This window comes from Chenopodium album, chromosome 10 (genome assembly GCF_948465745.1).
Source record: "Chenopodium album chromosome 10, dcCheAlbu1.1, whole genome shotgun sequence".
Lineage (NCBI taxonomy): Eukaryota > Viridiplantae > Streptophyta > Magnoliopsida > Caryophyllales > Amaranthaceae > Chenopodium > Chenopodium album.
This window is the reverse complement of record NC_137843.1, coordinates 56,443,249-56,467,755: the sequence shown is the minus strand read 5'-3', so window position 1 is coordinate 56,467,755 and position 24,507 is coordinate 56,443,249. Positions and strand designations below refer to the sequence as shown.

General features: G+C 31.3%; 2 protein-coding genes across 2 annotated transcripts; both read right to left on the bottom strand.

The window, feature by feature from the left end:
* Window positions 1-4,219: 4,219 nt before the first annotated feature.
* Window positions 4,220-7,959, bottom strand: LOC145562613 (late embryogenesis abundant protein At5g17165-like). Its single transcript, XM_081622949.1, has 2 exons — window positions 7,622-7,959; window positions 4,220-4,782 (listed from the first exon to the last, which is right to left on the bottom strand). Exons 1-2 carry the CDS (start codon window positions 7,729-7,731, stop codon window positions 4,515-4,517), a joined length of 378 nt encoding a protein of 125 aa, XP_081479075.1. The 5' UTR covers window positions 7,732-7,959; the 3' UTR covers window positions 4,220-4,514.
* Window positions 7,960-14,637: 6,678 nt separating this feature from the next.
* LOC145565467 (uncharacterized) lies at window positions 14,638-22,604 on the bottom strand. Its single transcript, XM_081625460.1, has 10 exons — window positions 22,565-22,604; window positions 19,657-19,799; window positions 18,354-18,896; window positions 16,811-18,112; window positions 16,390-16,714; window positions 15,945-16,206; window positions 15,643-15,817; window positions 15,167-15,537; window positions 14,936-15,046; window positions 14,638-14,811 (listed from the first exon to the last, which is right to left on the bottom strand). The coding sequence occupies exons 2-10, from the start codon at window positions 19,774-19,776 to the stop codon at window positions 14,763-14,765; spliced, it is 3,258 nt and encodes a 1,085-aa protein (XP_081481586.1). The 5' UTR covers window positions 19,777-19,799; window positions 22,565-22,604; the 3' UTR covers window positions 14,638-14,762.
* Window positions 22,605-24,507: the final 1,903 nt, after the last annotated feature.

Here is a 24,507-nt window from a genome sequence, read left to right as displayed (position 1 = left end):
AGAATCTTTTGACAGAAAGAAGAATATTATTATTAATAAATAGCCATACGGCATCTACAATAATAATAAAAATTTGTAAACTACATATCTAGATTAAATAACATAACTTTTGCAATCAAAACCATAACTATATTGCATATCGGGCATAGCTCACACTCCACCGCTTCAAACTTAACGCGATCAATGATTTTCGATATCTATGCATCTTTCCAAGTAGAGACCTTCGCAATCTGTGCTGATATCGTAGAGTTGATGACGAACTCATAACCCATATGAATCCAAATCACCTTCTCAATTATTATTAAAACCCTAAAAATAAAATTCTCATCCATTAATGAGAATCAAAATCCCAAAAAATTGGGAAAAACCCCCCAAAAAAAAAAGGGACAGACTCTCACAAACGAAGAGAACAAAACAAAGCAAAACAAATCAAATAACAAATAAGCGAATTAAATCAAAGAAAAGGGTCGAAATTAGTCTAATTTTTGAAGAAATTAAACTATTTCAAAAACTCTATTAATTTCATTAAAAACTCTAGAGAGAGGAGAGAGGGGAGAGGAGAGAGGGGAGAGAGGGGAGAGGAGATAAAAAAGACTATTGATTTTGCACTTTGGCTCTTGATACATTTGTATGAGAATTATATGTGAATGTGTTGCAACTTATTTTTTTTATGAACTTAAATGAATTTATTGAACTTATTTTGTCTAAATGGAATCAAGTAAGGTGAAACAAAGCAACACTTATAATTAGGATTATACTAATGAAATTAATCTTATCTCAAGATTCAAAATCTTAGGCCCTGTTCACTTCACCTTAAAAAAATAATTTCAATTCAGTAAAAATAAGTTTAGTTCAGCAAAAATAATTTTAGTTTAGTAAAAATTAGTAAATTTAAAGAAGAAATATATAGGAATCAGTAAAAACAAATAATTTTAGCTTAACAAAAATAATTTCACTTCAGTAAAATTAATTTCAATTCAGTAAAAATAATTCAATTTTAGTAAAAATAATTTCATTTCACTAAAAATAATTTTAATTCAATAAAAATAAGATGAAGTAAACAAGTCTATATTTCCCGTATTTTTTTTTTTCTGACACATACACCGATACACGAGTACCAAATAAAAATCATTATTTTATCCTTTAACAAATATTTCCAAAACAGTAAAAAGATATAAAGTCCAAAAAAGAGGTTGGAATAGTTAATAAAGATTCGGATCTTTTTGAATGTGGGTCTAAAAAAGTTTATCTTATCCACACTTCCACCCACAGTAATATTGTCCTCGTAATTTTCATTCATGTACTTTAATAAAAAAAAAATACTGTACCCTAAAGTCTGAGAATTGGATAACAGTCTGACAAGGGAGTTCAGATCATGCCAACTGTTACCTTTTTCTTACAATTTTTAGCAAGCGTACAGGTTTATTGCAAGATGATATTTTGGATATTGTAATCGATGAGAGCCTCTCCGGATTTACTGAATTGAATTGAAATGAATGGGGTTGAATTGAATTGAACTAAATAGAGGTGAAATAAATTGTTTATGAGAGAAGAAAATTGGAAACTAAAATGAGAATTTATTCCATTCAACTTATTTTAAATACTTATTACTTATTCCATAGTAAATTCAGACCAGATCAAAACTTTTAATTATCATTTACTTATCGTTAAATATCATTAATTGCGTATTAAATTTTTTTATAAAAATTACATATTTAAAAAGTTCATGATGAGTAAAAACAAACAAGATCCATTTTGATAATGTTTTTCTTTATAAATTAGTATTAAAATGCGGTCAAATTTTAGTAACATTCTTAAATCAGATTAAATCAGACTAGATCAAACCATAAAAAGTTTAGACCAGATCTACTTATTACAGGTGAAGAGAACATGTCCTGAACTGATTAAAATTGAATTGAAGTGACTGAAATTAAGCTGAATAGAACAGATCCTTAGTAGCTCTGTTTATTACGGAGTAATAATGTTGATTACACTATTGACAATCCTACACTAAATTACTCATTACGGCAGAGTAATAATGTTGATTACACTATTGACAATCCTACACTAAACTACTTATTACGCCATCATTAAGTAACGGAGTAAGTATTTAGGAATGGAGGTAGTATTCACATATCTCAGTTCCCATATCAAAGTCACGTAATGTTGCAACTTGCAAGAATGGACGATATTTATAGTACTACCATGTAATACAATTATACAAGGCACTTCGTAACCAGGCCAATATATACACCCGTGTTGTAACTTGTATTCTTGTAAGTAGAGGTGTCAATTCGGATAATCGGATGGAATTTGGATCGGGTTTATTCGGGTCGGGTCTGTTCAGGTCGGATATGTTCGGGTCAAAATTATTCTTATAATTCGGGTCGGGTCGGGTTAAATTCGGGTCGGATCGAATTTGGGTCATGGTCTATCGAGTCCGGGTCGGATATGGGTCGGATCAACTCCAGATCGGTTCATGTTCCGTTCGGATAAATTCGGATCGGGTTCAAAACGGGTTTAACCGGGTTAATTTCGGGTCCGATGAATTTGGGTCGAGTTGATTTCGGTTCGGATGATTTCGGTTCGGTCAAGTTCTGTTTGATTAAGATAAGGTTGATCCGTTGAGTCATTAAATTGGTCAATTTCAATTCAATTCCTTTTTGTGTTTGGCTGGATTTTAATCGAGTTGACCCAATTCATATTTAAATAAGGTTATTTTTAAACTAGAGTTATTATTGGGTCAATATCAAGTCATTCATGTATCATACGGAGTATATTTTATCGAGTTAAAAGAAGAGGTTTTAATGTTCAAGTATTACAAACTATTTGTAGCAAATTTTAGATGAGATGAATATAAAGCTTAGAAAATAATTTTATATAATTGGTAAATACATGAAGTAAACTTGTTACTCCGGATTATTTCTTTGTAGTAAAAAACGTAAACTTATTAATAATAACGGAGCAGTATAAGAACTTAAATAAAAAGGTCAAAAATTAATTATGGCCTGGTTAAATTCGAATCGGGTAAAAATCAAATCGAGTTAAAATCGGGTCGGGTTAATATCAGTTCGGGTCAAAACAGATCGGATTAGATCGGTTATTTGCCGGGTCAATTTCGGATTGGGTTGAGCTCGGGTCGGATCAAATCGGTTCGGTTAGAGTTCAAATTGGGTCAAATCGGATTCAGGTTGAGTTCAGGTCGGATCAAATCGGTGCCGGGTTAAGTTCAGATCGGGTCGAATTCGGATTCGGGTTGAGTTCAGTTTGGTTACAGATCGGGTTTGAGTCTTGAATTTCTCGGATCAAATCGTATCGGTTACAGTTCGAAACGAATAGTTTTTTCGGGTCGGTTCGGTTTTGACACCTCTACTTGTAAGCCTATGATTCATTTTTATTGATGATAGCTAAGCTGATTTTATCATGAGAAAAAAGGGAAAAGAATTAATTCATAAGAAACATAATTCAATTTAATTGTCATGTCAAAAAAAAAAAAAAAAAAAGTGTCATGTCAGTTCATATCAGACATAAGTAGTTTTACTCCAAACCTATAACATTATGAATTGCTTATCCATAAAATTTGGAAGAGCCAATAAAAATTGACTACTCATCATCAATAATAGTACTAATTTACTATCTTCCAGCATAGAAGAGGGTCCAAAATCCCTTTTGGTACCACTAAATTATCACTTTAGCGGGACATTTGTTAGCTGTAGGCCTGTATATCCTATTATCCTGCCTTGCCCACAAAATCATTTTATGTGATATGTTCAATATTGCTATCCCTTGTTTGTTCATGATTAGATGTCTCCGCAAAGAGGAACTACATGTATGTAGCGATGGGTTTCGACTCTGGATCGTATTCCATATCCCGGCCCTCAACCCCGTATAAAATAAAACCCGGTTAAAACAGGATAACGAAGAATATAGTCAGGTGATATCTTAAATAACTTTAGTCATGTACATAGTGTATCGCACATCACATCGCTCGCTCTCCTTGTATCAATCTTATAATACTCAAGAAGAACAATAGAAAAGGACAGTCATGTGATAAAGATTCTTATCAATATCTCATTTGGCTTATTTGTTTACTTAGCATTTAGATTCCAAAAAGAAAATTTCGCCAAAATGAAATTCAGATTTGCTCAGCCTAAACTTTGTCTTCCATGAATTGAAAGAAAATCTATGGTTAAGTAAATTACAAAGAAAAATAAAGATATTTTTGTATACATAAACGCTCTGATATTCATATAAGATGGTATTGTATCTGAACAAAATACATCACATCCGTAACCAAAATACAAAATCATCAGGGCAGGATAGCATATCACAACTTCCAAGCGACTAATCGCCCACGAACTCTATGAACACGATCGAGTAATTATTACAGAGCAGAGTTTTTTTACTAGCATAAACTACGACTTAATTATATTATAACTACTAGCCTGCCTCTAGTTTCACTGATGTATGTATAAGTAGTAATTAACTAGGGCGGCTTAATCTTCTTTAAGGTATCAAGGATGCTGGGGTTTCTCCAGGTCCTCAAGAGGACGGAAAAAGGTCTTCTGCTCCAGCACAGACTCGTAGCCAGCATTTGATGGCGAAGTTTGGAAACCACGGTCTACAGCTGCGTTATTCTCAGCAGCAGGTCCAAAAACCCCGGTGCTAGGGTTTGGAGACCAGTACTTATCTGATTGAGGCTGAATCATATCATCTGGCACCACAGCTGGGCGGACATGATCATCGACGTTCTTGTCATACACTGAAGCATGAAGAGACCTCCTGCAAATTATATCATACATTATGTTGAGCATAAACGTTTCTGTCACAACTTTAATCAACCAAGTGGCCAACTAAAACAATTGTAATGTCAATAAAATTGAACAAAATAGCCAATCAACTTTTAGAAGACAAATTATGAAATTATGTTTTCCTGTTTCTAGTCTTTCTGCCATGAACTCATCAGCACGTAATCATTTGACGGTCAATGTGATATAATCTTCTTCCCTAATTGAACTAAACTAATATGTTTTCCTAGTCTCCCACCCATCACCAACTCATTGACACATCCAAATTTGATAATAAAAAACTTGAGCAAGCACATCAACGGAATATCCTCTCTATCCCTCCTTGTATATGAAGTCAAGGACGCATAACAGGCCATAGCAAGTAAACAACCCAATTTTCACGAGTAAATCAAATTTGAGATCACGTACAAACCATACCACACTATTTAGTACTCGTAATTAATTAACTTGTACGAGAGGCATACTAATTACAACGTACATCGTGTGTAACAAGATACAGAGACCGCAACAGCAGCTGAGACGACCCATGTGTCTATGACATTGTGAATAACTAACTAGGAATAAAATAAGACACTATGCAAGATGCACTATGACGGATGATGGGCACACGGCACACACATCTAAAGAAATTGACAATCAACCGGCCAACTACTTTGGCAATTAATTATTCATTTGGCATATTTCATGCTTAAGCATTACTTTGTTTTTACAGAAAACAGACAAGACCCACATATATCTGATCTTGACATCAACGCATTTGTGCTGGATTCTAGTTAAGATAATCAACCTTTTTATCTAATGACTTTACAAAGAAAAAATGTACCGCGATTAACTTATTTTAACCTAATGAAGCTTCATGTCAAATACTGTAGTTCTTCGGGTATTTGCAACTAGCTTAGTCAAAGGTCACCCGCCATATCCTTTTGCAAGATCAATAGGCAAATCCATTTGCAAAGATAAGTTTTAAACAAGGACGTTTATGGCAAGAAAGAGAGAACCATTACGAGTACTAAGCTAAGGCTTTAAAGTTAATGAACCACCCACGAAAGAAACCAACCAACTAACCAACCTCATGACAAGCTGTATACTACCTATTCACACCAAATTTGTGAATAACATGCTACAAATTTCTCGGTATCATCTAACAAACAAATTAGTTGGTCATTTGGTCCATCTAAATACGTGTTAAACACACAATTGCAATTAGTTGCAACCAAATATTGCAATCACCTTGCTTCATTAAGGTAAGCATATAGCAACACCTTACCTATCCTCGCAACTCGTTCAAAAAGACGATAATATATTTTAACCCACACTAAATCAATAAAATAAAATGTTTAAGGAATACTCCAAATTAAAGAAGAATCCAATATGGTTAGGCTTGACCACTAAAACGCAACACTAGAATCATGAAAATGACATAAAGCTTATATTATGGCTAATCTTGGCGCACGAACCATCCACATGACTACAATTGTTCATGACATTAGCATGTACGGACTATTATGATCAAACCTCCTCTTTTTATATTACAAATTAAGACCAAAACAGCTACAAGAAAAGTCAATTCAAACAATTTGTTTACTTAATCTAATCTCTAAATCAGGTATATTCTCATAAATCTGCCCACCGATTTTAAGGTATCATGCATTTGTCAACATGTTTATTGTCAATAATTCAATTAAACTCCATATTATTTTAGAAAAAAAAAAAGAGACTAGAATTAGAATTCCTTTCTATATTATACAACTTGATTAACTTATTCTAGAAATAGTAAATTATTAACCATTCACAAAATTACCAATATTTGATAATTTACTTTCCACCCGTAATTTTTGAAACAAGACAACACTTTATGCAGTGAATTTTCTAAATATGACCATGAATTGAAGCTGAAGTAATTTCCCAAAAAATCTATAAAAAAAATCTAAAATAAACTTACCACTGACAGTTGCTTATTCTTGGAAAACTTTCCTGGTGTCAGAAACCCGGAAACTTACATAATTATAGGCATCTCAATATTACTAGTTCAAGTATGTATTTTCGGTGTAAAGTGAGTCACAAAAGGTCAAAACACAACTACGCAAACAAGATTTAATTTTAAGTTTTAGGTTAATCAACTAAGCTAATTGGCATTCACAATAGTACGGAATATATATTAACCGAACTCAACAATATTCGAGCCTAACAGGAAAATTATTTGAGGACGGAGGGAATAATGATAAAAAGCGATAATCTAACAATATAGGTCATTTTCACACATATTACCATTAACCCCAAAGAAATGGATAGAAAACAGAAATAACACAAATGACCATATTAAAAACCCAAGAAGGCAACAATCATTTTTTTTTTTTTTTTTTTTTTTTTTGCAGCAAGGTAACAATCACTTACCAACATCATAACATTTCATAAAAAAAATGAAACTACCATATAATTTTATTTTATTTTTTTCAAAAAAAAAAACTCAAAATAGAGAGAAAATTCTACAAAATTATTGGAAAAAAAAAAAAGGTGATAATACATAATACATTCATCATTTCATACCAACCTTCAACAACGAAATACCCAAAATCAAAAATAGTAGTCATTATTTTGTAAGGAGTTCAAAAATAGTCCTAAAAACAGTTTTAAAAACAATAAATAAAATGAAATCCTTTAAAAAAAAAAAAAAAATGCCCATCAAAACCAATGTACAAAAAATCAAAATCCCACAAAAAAAACAGAGTGATCATGGAAAATAAAACGAAAAATGATGAAAATTAAACAATGAGAGTAAAATTGATAATAAGAAAAAAAAAATATAAATATACCTAGAAGCAGGAGCAGCAGCAGAAAGGGGGCGAGTTGGATGAAAAACGATTTGAGTGAGGAATCGTTTTCCAAAGGTGGTAACTCCACGGCAACTCGAATTAGCGGCCATAAAATCAAGTTTAATTTCTGGAAAAATAGAGAGAATTTGAACTGAAAATATGAGAGAAATGGAAAGATATGTTAATCTGTTATTTTAGGCTGAAACCAAACAGGGGTTTATATAGACACAGAAAAGATGAATTGGTACGGAAAATAAAAGAAATAAAGGATTTGATTGGAAGAAGATAGAGATAGAGAGAGAGAGAGTGAGTGTAAAGGGTGTTGCCTTGGTTCCCACCTACCCCCGTACGTTTTGGGTTGCACTAGTACTACGTTCAACCTTTTTTTGATAAAAAAACAAGTTTGGAGACAGTTAAGATTAACGGTGGATAACGGAGGTGTTATTATGTGTTGCCATCTCAGACAACGATACTAGAGTTGGGCATGGGTCGTGTTGTTTTCAAAACTTAAAATAGGCATTTTTTGAAATTATTTATGTTTCGCGTAGACCTCTTTTTATTACGCCACATTACCTGCTCAATCTGAGGCCCTGTTCACTTCACCTTATTTTTACTGAACTGAAATTATTTTTGTTGAAGTGAAATTATTTTTACTTAATATTAATTTTTTAAGGCGAAGTGCCTGAATGGTTATTTAACTACAGGTTAATCATCTAAGTCAATCATCAACTATGTATAAACATAAAAATAAATGTATATTATTGCAAATCACAAGGTCTAATTAAAAAAAAAATAATAACACCATAAATATTAATTATTAAATACATATTATTGTTTAATAAAAGTAACAACGCAGTGTAATGCTTGAACCGCACACTAGTTACTGATGAAAATCAAGTGAAAAGTAATGTTTTAACCAATAAATATAATTTCACTTCAATATAAATTAGAAAGGTGAATGACCTTTTCCGTAATTCATCAACCTTAGAAGTAAAAATAGAAGATTAAAAAATATATGTACGATTTTTTTATTTTTATTTTTTTAATTTCTGTAATTGATTAAGAATTCATTCTGTGTTTATGTTAAGTTGATTACATAAATAAAAAAAAAAAAAAATTAAAAAAAAAAGGATAAAGAAGATATTTTCCGTTAAATAAGTGTGAGTTGGGAAGATGGGAAGTTTAACGGTGTTGTTTACAAGTCTTAACGACGTCGGTTATAATTATAGGAACTAGGAAGGGTAGATTTGGGTGAGATGACAGTGAGCCACGTTTGATTGTCTGTTGTCTTAGCCAATATTCAATTCCTACATTTGGAATTCTTTTGGACAATACAATGGATAAGAATAAGATTAGGGACTATGCTTATGAGTTTATGACTAATCAAGCCAATATTTTGATTTCTTGAATTATCTAAGCAAAATGTGCTATGTTCATTTTAACTCATTTAAGTTGATCGAAATTTACTTATTTAAGAAATTATCAGATTAAATCAAATTAAATCTTATTCTTTTATTTCCTCTGTTAATAGTTAGATATCTATAATTTGATGATAAAGTTATCATAATGAATCTACCTACATTTCATTTGATTATAAAGTTATCATAACTAATCTACCTATCTTAGAATTTAATGTACAAAAAAGGTCAAACTATGGTCAAATATAAAATTAGATCAAAGCAGATATTAGATGATGAGGTGAATTGAACATTGCCTTAAGTTGGCTTAAAGGGCATGACTGCATGAGTTTTACTACTTCTTACAACCTATATAGAGAAATTTTTATTTTTAACTTTTTATAATTTAACATTATTCTTACCGTAATAAATAAATTTACATAATTATTTTTATCCATTTGGTTAGCGGATGTTCTATTTATCATCTTATTTTTACTTATTTTAGATCAAATAAGTTCAGGAAAAATATGTTTTAATAAAGTTTCAATAATTAGTAAAAATATGTGCTTAATGTTTAATATGAGATCAAATAGAATCTCAAAATTGGTTGTTTTGAAAAAATATAGATTCGGATCGAAATTGGAATCTCTATGATTTTAGAATTGCGATCATCGATCTTTTGGTTTAATTATTTACTCCGTATTGTTTATAAGTATTAAGTAATACATAGACATTTGTCGATTGGGTTAATGTGTCAAACACATAAAGCACATGAAAATTCTAAATATTGCCCCATATGGCCATATTTTTTTATTTTTTTATTTTTTGGATAGAAGGCCATATTATATTCTTAACAACGTACTTATAATATAAACTTGTACTCGTAATAAATTAGAAGGGAAAAGAAATACTTTACATAATAAAAATAATAATAATGATAAACCAAAAAAATTAAATAAGTAATCCAAAAGCAAGTTCCACGAGGAACGAGCTTATGAACCAAAAAGGGGCACCTCAAGGACCACGAGCGAGAGGTCTATAGAACACATGTTGTAAGAATAAATCACGTACTTTAACTATTTGCATAAATATTAAGATATTAGATGATTAGATGTAATATGGAGTATTTTTTTTTTTTTTTCCAATTTAATCTTACATTTACTATTTGCGAAAATATTAAGAAAATAGATGATTAGATGTAAGAAAAAATGTCATTAATATAAGAAAATGTAAATAGTGTGATATTGTTAGAAAATTGATATTTCAAAAATACATAATAATTAAGACAAATTTAACAAGGACGTACTATCTATTTACTGAAATATAAATTACAAACAACAATTGTCAAAAAGGTTTTGTAAATGGTACGGTGCCAAATTTGAATATATTACTTTATAAATGTGTTTAATAAATTTTCAAATAAGTTTAAAGTAATTCAATGTAATACGAATGATCGAATTAAATGATAAACTACAATACATTCCTTAATTTCTATTGTTACATCTTAAGTTTGATGGTCAAAGTTTTAAAACTTAGACAAATACACTACTATGAAGATCAAATCATCATATCATGAGAGATAGTGTTATTGGATTTGTCTTTAAACGAACTTTCAAAAATATCAATTTTTTGTAAAATTTTTAATCAAATCATACTGAGTATATATTCGTGGTTATAAGTGGTTATAAATATGCATTGGACGCCATGAAAATCAAAGTGTAATAATAGAAATAAACAGAGGGTGTATTAATTAATTAGGAGATTTCATATCTTTATTTATACTTGATTTAATCTAACTTTTACAGAAAATGATTCCATTTATTCCTATCCATTATCGATTTTATTTCTACTTAATTATATTTTGAGATGCAATGTGATCATGAACTTTAATTTGTTTAATGTAAAATCCAATTAGCACCGATTCTTCTTCCTCAAATCCTTTATTTTAAAGTTTCCCTAGGAACAAATATTTTATTTTAATGTTATTTTATTCAAAAGGTTTTGTGTGAGACCGGACTCACGTGAGACCGGGCTCAATAACAAAAGTCCAATAAAAAGGCGCGGGCTAACTAAACCCGATCGCGAGGCCCGCAACACCAAAAACATGATAGTGGACTCACGTGAGTCCGTCTCACCCAAAACTTTACCTATTTTATTTTAATTTGGGTGCAAGAAAGCATAAATTCTACAAAAAGTATTTTATAGTTCCTTATGTTATGAGAATAGTCATTTTAGATTAAACTAAATTATTCCATATAATTCGTGTTGAAGCCGCGTTGATCTTTACTCCTATCACACTTTATTAAATCATATCTAAAAAAAATTATAGAATAAAGTGATTGGTACGTGTTTCATTCATATAACTGTATCATGAAGTTCCATTTCGTACAACATTAAACAATGAAATTTCATGCGATAAAGAAGTAACGTTGAGAATTTTGGATTTTATTTTTTATTTTTTATTTTTTAGGGCTTATGCTTAATTCCACGTAATTAAGGAAGACCATCAAAAGGTTACAAAGAAGCCAAAGAATATTATACAACATAAAGTTTTCTTAATTTATACTTTAGCAAGTCTTCAAGTATTCTATAATTCTGTGTGTACTAGCTAGTTAATACTTCCTCCGTTTTTTTTTAGTTAACACCGTTTGACTGTTATACTATTCACATATTACACTTTGACTCGCTTTTGTGATTTATGGATATGATAAAATATAATTATATGGAATCTTGTTTGAATCATCTATATATATATATATATATATATATATATATATATATATATATATATATATATATATATATATATATATATATATATATATTTTATTAATATCCATTTTTTATAATTTTACAATATTGATAATTGAAATTATTAAGCATTAAAAACATGCATTGACAAGCGTGATAATAGAAAAGTGTCAACTAAAAAAAAAAAAAAAAACAGAGGAAGTACTTAATAATAATATCATTTTGATCATATATATGGTAGTTATTATATGATCGATTGACTTTATATTCTATTTTTTTAAAAATTAGATACAAAGTTTGTTGTGATGAAAAATAAACAAGCAGATGCATGTCTTAGAAATAATAAAATAAAATAGTAACAAAAAAGGCAAAAATAAGTCATATTGAGGTCCGAGAAGATTAGGGTTGGACATTGAATTGGTTGTTAAGTGATTTAGGGCCTGTTCTCTTCAGCTTAATTTCAGTTCAATTTAGTTCAGTTCGGCTCCAATCAGTTCAGTTCCTAATTTGCTTCTCTCATAAACAATTCAGCTCAGTTTAGTTTAGCTCCAATCAGTTCAGTTGAGCTCAGTTCAGTAAATCCGAACAGGCCCTTAGTCTTCTTGACTAATATATCACTCTTTGTATTATTATATTGGAAAATGATAAACATAGCCCTAAGGGCTATGTGTAAGAAGCTAAAAAAGGAAATGTTAAATATTAATTAACATTTATTACACCGATATGTGCGTGATTTGGTCATGAATTTTCAACTTAATTCCATTTTAGGAAGTATATTTAATGCTTATACATATTCCTAAGGACTACATATATCATTACCCTAGTATTAGGCCTGTTCACGGATCGGATATCCGATCCGAAATGGGATTTCGGATCGGATATCCGAAGCTTCGGATATCTAAAATTGATATCCGAATCCGATCCGAAAATTTCGGATATCCGATATCCGAAATCATTTGGATCGGATATTTCGGATATCCATTATCCGATAATATTAAAAAGTTGATTATGCTTATCTAATAAATCTCATTAATTATATCAATTTTGTAACATTAAGCCTTCCTGACGTTCCTGTACAATATATATGAGCATTGTAGTCTTTTTTTGCAAATTAAATTATCAAAAGACCACCTAAGTTTTAATTTCGAATATTAGTTCGGATATCCGATATCCAATATCCGATACCCGAAAATTTTCGAAAATCGGATATCCGAAAATTTGAAAACAGTATCCGAATCCGTATCCGATATCCGATTTTTCGGATCGGATATCCGATCCGAAATGAAAACTCGGATCGGATATCCTAAAATTCGGATCGGTTGCGGATCGGATTTTCGGATACTTTTGTACAGGCCTACCTAGTATATTAGGAACCAAATGTCAATATCAATACATCTAATTATCAAAATACTTAATTAAACAAATACCCACCGTCACCAAAAAAAATAAAATAAAAAAATCTTAATCAATAATCAAAGACAAATTATTTGTTAGGTGATTTAATTTTATTAATTTAGAACAGCAAGAACCCATGCCTCATGAAATTCAAAAATTTTGCTTGAATATCAACTCTTACGTATGTGATATTGTCAATTTCTTATCGAAGATATAGATTTGATTACAATAATCTAAGGTACACCTAAATTTACAATAAATTTGGAGAATCAAATGATAGAAATTGATATAAAAATGCCATGAATTGTGTTGTCAAATTCAGCAGATTAAAGTAGAAGGTACAATCGATAATATATTTGTAATTTTAAAAGTAAACTCCTAAAATATATGAACCATTTCTTAATCGAAAGCTAAGGTGATACTCCGTGAATATATTGATGACAAGATGTGAAGATAATGATATTGATATTCTCAAAATGAAGTAATGACCTCCCCAGATAAAAACAATGCATCTGTTTAATTGTTCTTTTCACATGGAAGTTTTCACACTAACGTTTCATCATTTTGTGGTCCTTTTCATGATGTTACTGCCGTTTATGATCTTTTCACCTTAAAAAGAAATATCGAGTAAATATAATTTAGGTTCAAAAAAATATATGCTTAGGTTGGCAAAAATAAGTTGTAAGTAAGTTCAAATAATGAGTAAGTTGCAAATATTATAACATACGAAGTATCTTAAACATGTAAAAAAAAATATTGATATTTGGTTTCAAAATATATATATATATATATATATATATATATATATATATATATATATATATATATATATATATATATATATATATATATATTCAGTAAAAATTCCTGTATTTAACTTGATTAAATATCAAATGAAAAGAACATGGTTTGATCCCATAGGTAATATAGTCGGATTCAAGAGCAATTATTAGTTTTATTTATTTATTTATTATTATTATTATTATTATTATTATTATTATTATTATTATTATTATTATTATTATGTGCTTGTATCTTGTGAGTACATAAACAGAAAAATGATCTTGATTGTATCTTATAAGGTACAATCGTACAACTAGTTGTATAGCAAACGATATTAATATCCTTGATTTTAACCTAAAGCTTATATTTGCATAGTTCAAGTGGGCAAATATGCACATTTTCATGGGCCATGGTCTAATCTTCATTCACACATAAACTTTACAAAACTTATTGGCTGATTTTATGGCTATTTTTAACTGACAATCCATTATTACACAAACACCAAATGACAATAACTTCGTATAGAAGTACTACGTATAATTTTTTCTTGAAGGGGTCGATTAGATTAGACAAGAATCACAACATATTATAATACGTGCATGATCAACCAATTAACTTTTTAGAAGGCTAATTCTTTTATAAATTTTATTCTTAGTTCGACAATCTTTAAATGACAAAGGGAGTATGAATATTAAAAAATGATATTGTATCAAAGTCATAAAGCATGTAATAACGACCTGATTGTGCATAGCCACGAAGCACATATCATATCGGTTTATACTATAGTCTCCAAATCACTCCTCTTGTCCCTAACTTCAATTGCCACCCTGCCGTTGTACTGGCTTCCATACCGAAACAACACTTCTACAAAAGTACAAGACATAAGATTAATGAAGGTGCTAGATTAATAAACTTACATACTTGTATAATGCAAAACATAAGTATATAATAAACGAAAACTATATATAGTCATGGAGGTAATAGTTACCTAGCCCTTGATCTTGGTTCTCCTTGAATGACACCCAAATTCCTTGGAGGATTAGCCGTCTGAGCATTATAAGGAGGGTGAAGTGGCCATGACATTGGTACGACGGAGTTCCTATTAAAACATTTAGTTTATATAAAGGTGTTTATCAAAAACTGTCGACACCTTGTAATCTGAAACAAGTGAAGTATTTCATGCTCGTTTATCTAAGAAAATAGAGAGTTTAAGGTGTACCCTTCAAAAGACTTGTACTCGCAACAGTGGATGAAGTCCACGTTGCATCTCCGAATCATGGCACTAAGATTCCTAGCAAGATTAGGAATCTTCGAACCTGGTAAAATGTCCCAAACCTTGATTACTTGTTTGTAGCAAGTTTCTTCCTTAACAATGTCGACGGTCCAAGCAAGAATAAGATTCTCATCAATCTTGTATAGCTTTAACAATGCAAGAGACACGGGATCAGCAATGGTAATCTTGACCGGTTTCTCGATCATGGGAGACTGACGCCAACCATTAGCAATCTTTTGCAGCACTTGCCTCGTTCGAATTTGAGCTTTAATATTTGTGATCGATATAGAGTTTCTAAACTCATTGCTAAAGGTAATCTGCATACAGATCGAGGTTCATCAACATTAACAATTAACATGATATATAAATCCTTGATTTATATAGTATAGACTATTAATGATGAAACTAATTATGTTACACACCTTCCATTTTGCTTTATCAAGTCTTAGGTACCCAAAAAAGTCGCACTTGATAAGTTCTATGTCGTCATATGCTTCATAGAAACACCCTCGAGTTTTGGCATCGAGTACAAGGCTCTTCCAGATCGATCCACTGTTGCCTAAAGTACTCGCGCTGCCGACTATCCATAGACAATACCTACAATACACCAGGGTGACAAAACAATTACTTATAAGTTCAATTCACGACTAAAATAAGTTACATTAAGTTCAGCTAACGGACTTTTTGGTGAAAAGAACAAAGGTAGAAAAGTCAGAATTAATACCTTGCCCTAGTAAGAGCTACATTTGTTCTCTGATAATTCGAAAGGAACCCAACTGATCCATTTCCATTGCTTCGAACAGTTGAAATTATTATGATATCCTCCTCACCACCTTGAAATCCATCGACAGATCGAATATTGATGCAAAACTTTTCCTTATGTTTGGTATATTTCTTCTCAAATTTTTCTTGAAGCAAACCTACTTGACCCTTGTAAGGTGAAATTACTCCTATACTCACCTTCTGCTTCGTGACACAGTAATAATCTGCAAACATATAGTGGCAGATCAAAATAATCTTAGATATTATGTGTATATGCACATTAGAGTCTAATATAATTTGATGTATATACCCTTAAAAACAGTTGATCAAACTCATGATGTATACTTATAAGTCAATATCAACTAACTATGCATAGTTACAAGTAGCGAAAATTGATCAATCCTTACCTCTAAAGAGCTTAGCAATAATCCGAGCAACAACAGCTGCTTCTTCAAAATTTCTAGGACTAGGTCCTCGGTTGAAGTTCTCCATTGTATTAGGCACATTGATGAATGAATAAGATCCATACATGCCCCCCTTAAGATAATTCTTAACATAGCTTCTTCCTGTTACGCTTGGTGCATCGACAATATTGTTATTATAAAACTGTTCATTTGGGAACAAGCTTATGGAAGGATGCATCCTATACTGAATGTTGAGAAGGCGCTTTGCTTTGCCTAACCGTGATAGCCGTTGGAACAAACTTCTTCCAAAGTTATTTCTTTCCAACATCTAAGAAAGTACAAAATTAATAAATCTTGGCAGTTTACAAAAGAAAAAACAGAGGAAATTCTGAAGGAATGATATAGAAATGATGTATTAGCTAACCTTGCTCCGGACCATGGCTGGGAGCTGTCGATCATCACCTACAAGAATCGCATTTTTCAGACCAGGAATTTGTAATGGAATCGCAGACTCGCATTCTTTGAGCTGTGCAGCTTCATCTATGATTACCATATCAACAAAAGAAGACACTTTGATGGCGCCTGAAGCAGTGCAAAATAGTAACCGAGCATTATCCAAGCAAAATTCTCTTGTGTTTCCATCAATCCTAGGCACAGGATAATGTTCTTGAAGCATTTTCAATATTGCTAGGATTTCTTCCCTCTTCATCATAATTAGTTCAGAGAATTGATCAACATTACAGTGTTTTGCCTTTTCGAGGGTCATTTGAAGCAGATCAACAAGCTTAATCATCTCCTTTACCACAAATAGTGGTAAACATGATGTTGGCATGTGAGTATAGAGAATCTCCGCACAAAACATCAAACGATTAGCTAAAGTACTGAATGTCTTCCTCATAAACTCCTGAAAAGTCATACACAATTCGACTTCTTCATCATCTTTTGCTTCACCATCTTCTTCTGAATGCCTGTTTCCTTGACCGCCAGTCCTTAATCCTTTCTTATTCTTCACTACATTTTCTCTCACGGACTGAACGATAACTCTCTTCCATACCTTAGTAATATTCATTCTTTCTTCTTTCAGTTTTATGACCTTGGTTACTTCCACAATGTCACCATCACTTTCATCATCAGAACTATAATAACTCTCAGATTTCTTGTCAGTGTCCGACTTTCTGTTCTGTTCCAAGTAAGCATCATACTGTACTTTGGGGTTTTCGAGTAAAGATACCAATGAATTCAGACTTCCCTTCCATCCTGCTAACGGTACCAGACATTCATCAAGTAATTTCACCCGGTATTTAAGAAATACGTCTACAAGCTCATAATGATCATTAATTTTCATCCTTTCATCATTTCCAAACAGGACTATATCTCCCAGGCCATAACTTTCATATTCGAGTGACTCTATGACTAGAGTTACAAGCTTTTTCGCGACTTGGATCACTGCTATGTTGGTTGGAGCACAAGTTAGTGTTGTGCAAAACTTCAGCTTAAGTAGTACAAAAAGCAATGAAGCAACTGTCTTGGTCTTCCCTGTCCCCGGCGGCCCCCAAATCAGCTTCACATTGTACTCCTGGTGTGGGCATTTTGCCAAGCAAACACTGCTCAAAATAGCTTCTGTCTGAGACTCGTTTAGTCCAAATGATCCAATAAGGCCGGAAACTACTGATCCTTGAGCATTTAAGATTTTTTCGGGGATGCAAATAGAACAATCATCATCTGCCTGTTAGTATCAGATAAATATGATGAAAAATGAATTAGACTTCAGAAACTATCCTGTTTTTTCCGCCTTACAAAAATGAGTATCTGTTTAGATTAGATTTCCTTGAAATGTCAATTTAGATCAGTAAAAAAACCTATAATCGCGTCTGAAAACTCTAGAAAAGCAACAAAAATCTGTTTACATCAGTTTTATGTGAAGAGAACAATAGTTCAAGAAAACAAGATATAAAAAGGTTACTTACTTTAGAGTTGTGTTGCAGAACACTTTTAATAAGCCCCAAATTTTTGCTTTGAGGATCAGGATTTAGTGCCTTCCATATTCTCAAATTGGTTGTAATGTTCAGCAAGTAGGTAACAAATAACCTCCCTTGTTTCTTCATAAGTAACTCGCGATCAATCTTCTCTGATGATAATATCTCGATATTATTTGCATCTTCCGTTGACATTGAGACATAAGCAAAATGAAATGATCTATCAGGTTTGAGTAAATCTTCTATGCTTCTAGGCCTTCGAGTTGTCACAGCAAATATGTCACCAGACTCTGGCACGTAAGGTTCGTCTTGGCTAACATCTTCACTTATCCTTTTGGTCGAAACTTCATAGTATAAGTCTGTAGGAGGCTTATAGGACGCAGAAAGCCAAACACCGGAGATCTCACAAGCAGGGGCATGGCTAATTGAAACCAAACCGGAACAGTATTCTGCGCGAGTCTCCTCTATAAGAGGCAACTTGAATGAGTTGAAGTAGTGAGCAATTGATGAGAATTTGTCAGGTATATGACGTACCTGCTTAGCCAAGAAAAATCATTTCAAGCATAAATTTACTGGCTTAGTTCTGCATTAAATTGGCTAAAACTCCCATGTACATATCAAATAAAGCTTGTGACTAAATGACTCTTCAATGCTTAAATTGTATAGTAATTGACGACAATTTCTTACGAACTAAAGAGATGTTTGAGCATGCTTAAATCATCATAGAACCAATTTGAGTTTAAGCCGGTACAATCAAATGTAGAGCAACTAGGATATTGTGTGATAGTAATGTACCTCTAAGGCTAAGGTGAAAATTCTATAGGATGACAATTAGACCAACTTCCATTAAGAATGGTACGTGACATTTAGAAGAAGCTAAGCCATGGCAACAGAGAAGTTGAAATTGAAGCGGGAAAATATAGATGGTGTTCATCATCACATGGAAAACTTGGTAAGTTTGCCTCAATTTCTCCTCTGTTTTTCTGCTTCCTAAAATTTTGTACGAGTACATTTCCAAATGATGCAATAATAAGGAACGGAGGGAGTATGTAATGTCAGTATGGCCTACATTATGTTTTATACGAAATAGTACTACGTATTAAGCATGTTGCCTCATCTTAACTCAATAACTCAATCACAGGGTGCGCGCAACCATAAAATAATAATGCAAGGACATTTTATCAAATAATTATCTAAAACATATGGTAGATGACCAGAAAAATATGAATATATTGAATATACATCTATGATTAAAAAAAAAAGTACAGTTTATTAAAAAAAGTGAACATTGTACCTTGTATGCATAGTGATTTTCGTTAAGAACATTTCTGATAGTCCATGAAAATACCAATTCTAAAAGATATGGATTATTCCCTCCAACTCCTTCCTTCTTTCCAACGCGGACCTTCATCATTTTCGACTTTTTATTATCGTCAACTGCGAAAATTTACATCAAAAACAACTTAAACTTGTAAAAAATCAGTGTATCTCTTCCTCTTTCTTTTCTTGGAGGTTATTTATTTTTAATCTTTGATTTTAAAAACTCAAATAGAAAGCAACTTTATTTTGATGATTCAAATAAATGTTAGAAATTCTGATTCTCCAATATAAGGTTCTTTACTTGAATGACTTAACGTAGACTTGGTTGTTAGTACAAGTTGCTTTTATAATTAGTTGTTTTCATGGTCACCTTTCCCTGTTGCCTGTGATGTTCATAATCAGTGAAGTAGCTTTAACTAACTTGAATTCTATGTGTCGGCATAATAGGGTCCCATGTTTTTTTTTTCCAAAGTTTACATTTCCATTATATATAAATAAAATTGGTATCAACATGCAATACAAACTATTTGGGGTGCAACATATACAATAGCACCAATAATAAATTGGGTGCAACAAAACCACGCACCATGAGTTGAACGTCAAAACATCATCAACTAAGGCCTTGTTTAGTTCACCTTATTTTTACTTATTTCAGAAAAAATAAGTTCAGATCACATCAGATCAGAAAAAATAAGTTCAGATTAAATCATCGTTTTATGTGCAATTTTTTATCGCTAAATATCTTTAATTTCGTAATTTAAAAAATTCTGAAAATCACATATTAATAAAATACACGTTATTACGAATCTAATAAGACCCCACTTGATATATTTTTTCAGTATAGATTATCGTATATTTAAGGTCAAAATTTGGTCAAATATAACATTCAGATTAGATCAGACCTGATCACATAAGTTCAGATAAGCAAATATAAGGCGAACTAAACAGGACCTAAAAGGTACATTGTGTGTCATAAATAACACCAACTTAAGATGAGTATCCTACGAAATACAAAGTTTTGAGTTAAATCCTTAAAAATATTTAACAATTTTCTTTTTCTATAGTCTACAACTTTAATGAATAATAATCTTTATAAATCAAAAATCATATTCTCATTTCAATAGTAACATTAAAATTGTACTAATAGCTATAAGCCTATAATAATAGTAATTGACCAACAATTTATTGTGACAACCAAGTCTTTTAATAATCTAAACAATGTATATTTTTGGTCATTTGTGCTAGTTTCGTACCACTTTCCACCCATCATTATATTATCTTCTCCTAAGTTTGTAGAACCTTGACTATTGCTATAGAGTAATAGGCTTTTCTTTAATTGGTGTTATGAGGGATTAATTTTCTATTGGAATCATATCTTTTAGTTGTGGTTGTTAGTATAATGGTAGATCTTATTATGTCATCTTAGCTCCTTGATATTCATCATCATTCTTGACTAAAACTAGGGTGCATAGTAGTCTTAAAGAATGTTAAGATGTACCTTTCTCTAGTACCTATAGATTGTCACAAAAGTATTACTTTTGTAATCTATAGGTCCATATTATATAGATTGCAATATTATTTGTTGGTGTTATCGATAATAACAATTAAATATATACACTTTTTATTTCTGAAAGTTTGACTCTTTTTGACTTTTGTAAGATTAGTAACAATTTTTTTTCCTTTTATTTCTTTACCATTAATATATTTGACTATTTATATGTGAAAATTATAATTTGTAAAAAGTTCAAAGTATAAAATGTGTCTTACTTATTGACTAGGAACATGAAAGACAATTGCATGGAAAAGCTAATAATATGGTTTTACTTTGTGCATTGGCTGCTAACTTGCTAAGAAAATGAATTTTAATCCATCTATAACACTCTTAAATCAGGAGGTACTAAGATTAAATCCCTTTCAACAATAAATTGATAGTGTACTTAGCATTTTTCCTAATCACACAGTAATAAGATTAAATCCCATTCACCAATATATTAATATTGTACCAAGTTAAGTTGTTTGAACACTTCATTTTACCACTGTAGTCGTGTATCAGATCATTGACATCTGACATGGGTATAGATAATTGAAATCTTTAGGCACTTAATTTTTTTTAAGACTAAAAATGGTAGATTTTATAAAACACCCAAGTCCTCCATAAAACACTTAGACACGTATTTATATCCATTATTGTTCCCATGTCACGTTAATATAGGTGCTAATCTGCAATGATATCTAGGTAATTAAGACTTTGTCCTCCTTATTTTAAAAAATTATATGGAGTATTATGTATTTGGTAAAAATAAATTACGTTCAATAAAAATTATTGTTTTTTGTTTTCTAATTTCTGAAAAATGGTTTACAATTTTATGTCGTTTGTCTACAATTTCTTCACGATTCTAATAATTTTGACTACTTTTTATACTTTTTGTTAAATGTACCGTATAACATTAATTAAAAACTATGGAATAAATAAATAGTGATATTGAATGAGCACTTAATTTTAGCAAAAATAATTAAATTTCCGTAAAAATTATTTACATTCAATAAAAACAAGGTGAAGATAGCAAGTGCAAACTTTTAGGGTCCAACATTTTAATTGAACCCATAAAAAAAAAAAAAAAAAAAAATCGTTCAAACACCCCATGATTTGCCAAAAATGCTCAAAACAGAGCACATCAAAGAAAAAACAGGGCATACAATTCTGAATTCTCATTAATCATCCAATTACATTAATTTGGTGCATTAAAACCCTAGCTCAACTAAACATTAATTAAACTCATATAGAATTCAATCAATTAAACACCAAAGCAGTAGTAATTAAGCAATCAAACCAAAAATCAAATTAAAAAACAATACTGTAATAATTTAGAGGAGTTAATTACCCTTGAGATCTCCTCCTACTAGCAATAATGTTGATGCTTTCAATCACAGAAAATCAGCAAAATTCCAATTCTTAACCTTCATAAAAAATAATCAAATCTGTTAATTTAATGAATATGAATTATATTTATGGTAATTAAGAAATGAGCATTAAAAAATTAAAGAAAAAAAAAATTACCAAAGAGAAGTCTCGTAAAAACTAGAGAGAAAGTGGAGAATCAATTTTGCGAGAGAAGAGGGGAGTTGATGAGCAAGTGTATTGAGCGCGCCATAGAATTCTATTTATTTTTATTTATTTATTTTTAATTTGGATAGTAATGGGGAGCTATTTTTTGGTAAAAAAAATAAAATGGGAGAAGTGAAGTGGGGTAGGGAGAGGGAGAGGGGATTAGGTTAAAATCGTAGCCGATACAGACACGAATACGAAATTTGGATACGAAAATGGGGGAGAAGCGAGGGGGAGGTGATTGGAGAAGGGCAAGGTTGATTATAATCAATACAGATAGACTCTGATGCAGAAATGGTTGTGAGCGCTGAGAATGACAATTACAAAACACAAGTTAGGATATATATAACAAAAAATTTTATCATGATTTTTGTGAGGGGTACTAAATTATTGAATTAATTGATATGAAGAGTAACCGTGAGCACGTTTTTCTTCGTTCTTCAATAATGTTGTGATAATTTTGAAGAAATCTTTCTTTTCTATAAATGTTGATAGCTTTCTTTTATTTTTTTTATTATTTTAATTTCAGCGCTTTTATTTAAATATTTCATTTTATAATTGAAATAATGAAATCACATTTGATACAGTTTATAGGAAAAAATCACATTATTGGATACAATGTGTATGTGCAATATCTTTAACATTATATTGATTTTATTTCCACAATTTTTTTAATACTTCATTCGTTTCTTATTATATGCAACAAAAGAATATTTTATGTTTCACAAATAATACTTTTTTTTTTTTTGCACATAATAAGTAACGGAGGTAGTATGTTGTCAACCACACCATTAGTTGAGACTTGAAAGTCATTGTTAGTCTTGGGTTGTCATTAGTAATGCATTTAACTGTTGTTTTATTGGGCCTTGCACTAAGCCAATATAGCATTAAATTTCTTCGTCAACTTAGTTGACACATTTTTAGCACATAAGTTAACATGAACCTAACAAAAAATCAGCCCAAATTTGTCTTAAGCTTGAAATAACCCGTATGAACCTATCTAAACATGAATCAACTCATAACACAACGTCATAAGGATATACACCTGACATGACCTATCCAAACTTAATATGAATCAAAGTCTACTAGACTAAAAGGTTACATTAACATAAGACCCATTCCAAAACTTGTAATAATCCAACGAATCTCGACCCAAACATGAAACACTTGAACTAATATCTCCACCATGTTTTTGTTTTGTTTTTTTTTTTTTTTTTTTTTTGGTGTTCCACCGGTTCACCCTATGAGTTAATCCGAATTCGAGGATCAGTTTGGGTGGTTAGGTTCCAGTCCCCTTCCAATTGTTGTCGCGGGGGATCGAACACAGGTCCCCCTATCAAGTATAGTCCCAATAACCACTACACCAACATCCAGTTGGTACTAATATCACTACTATGTGGTTGCAAACTTACAACTCCTAAGGGATGCGCATGCAGCAGCTAGCTTTAACCATGCATCATCGTGAATTGTTCTTGTTTTTAAGACTTTTACGCCTCTTAAATATATGAAAAGACACAAGTCCTTTAGTTTCCCCTTGCAATTAGCTAGAAGTGGAAGAGTCTTATTTATTTAAATTTAATATCAAAGTTGAATCTTGTACAAGTTGTAAAATTAGATTAATTCCTCTCATCTCTTACAAGATCCAATCTTCTTCTTCTTCCTCCACCTCGTGTTGGCCAGGGACTTTTAGATGTGCCATTCTCGTGTGGTCATTCAACA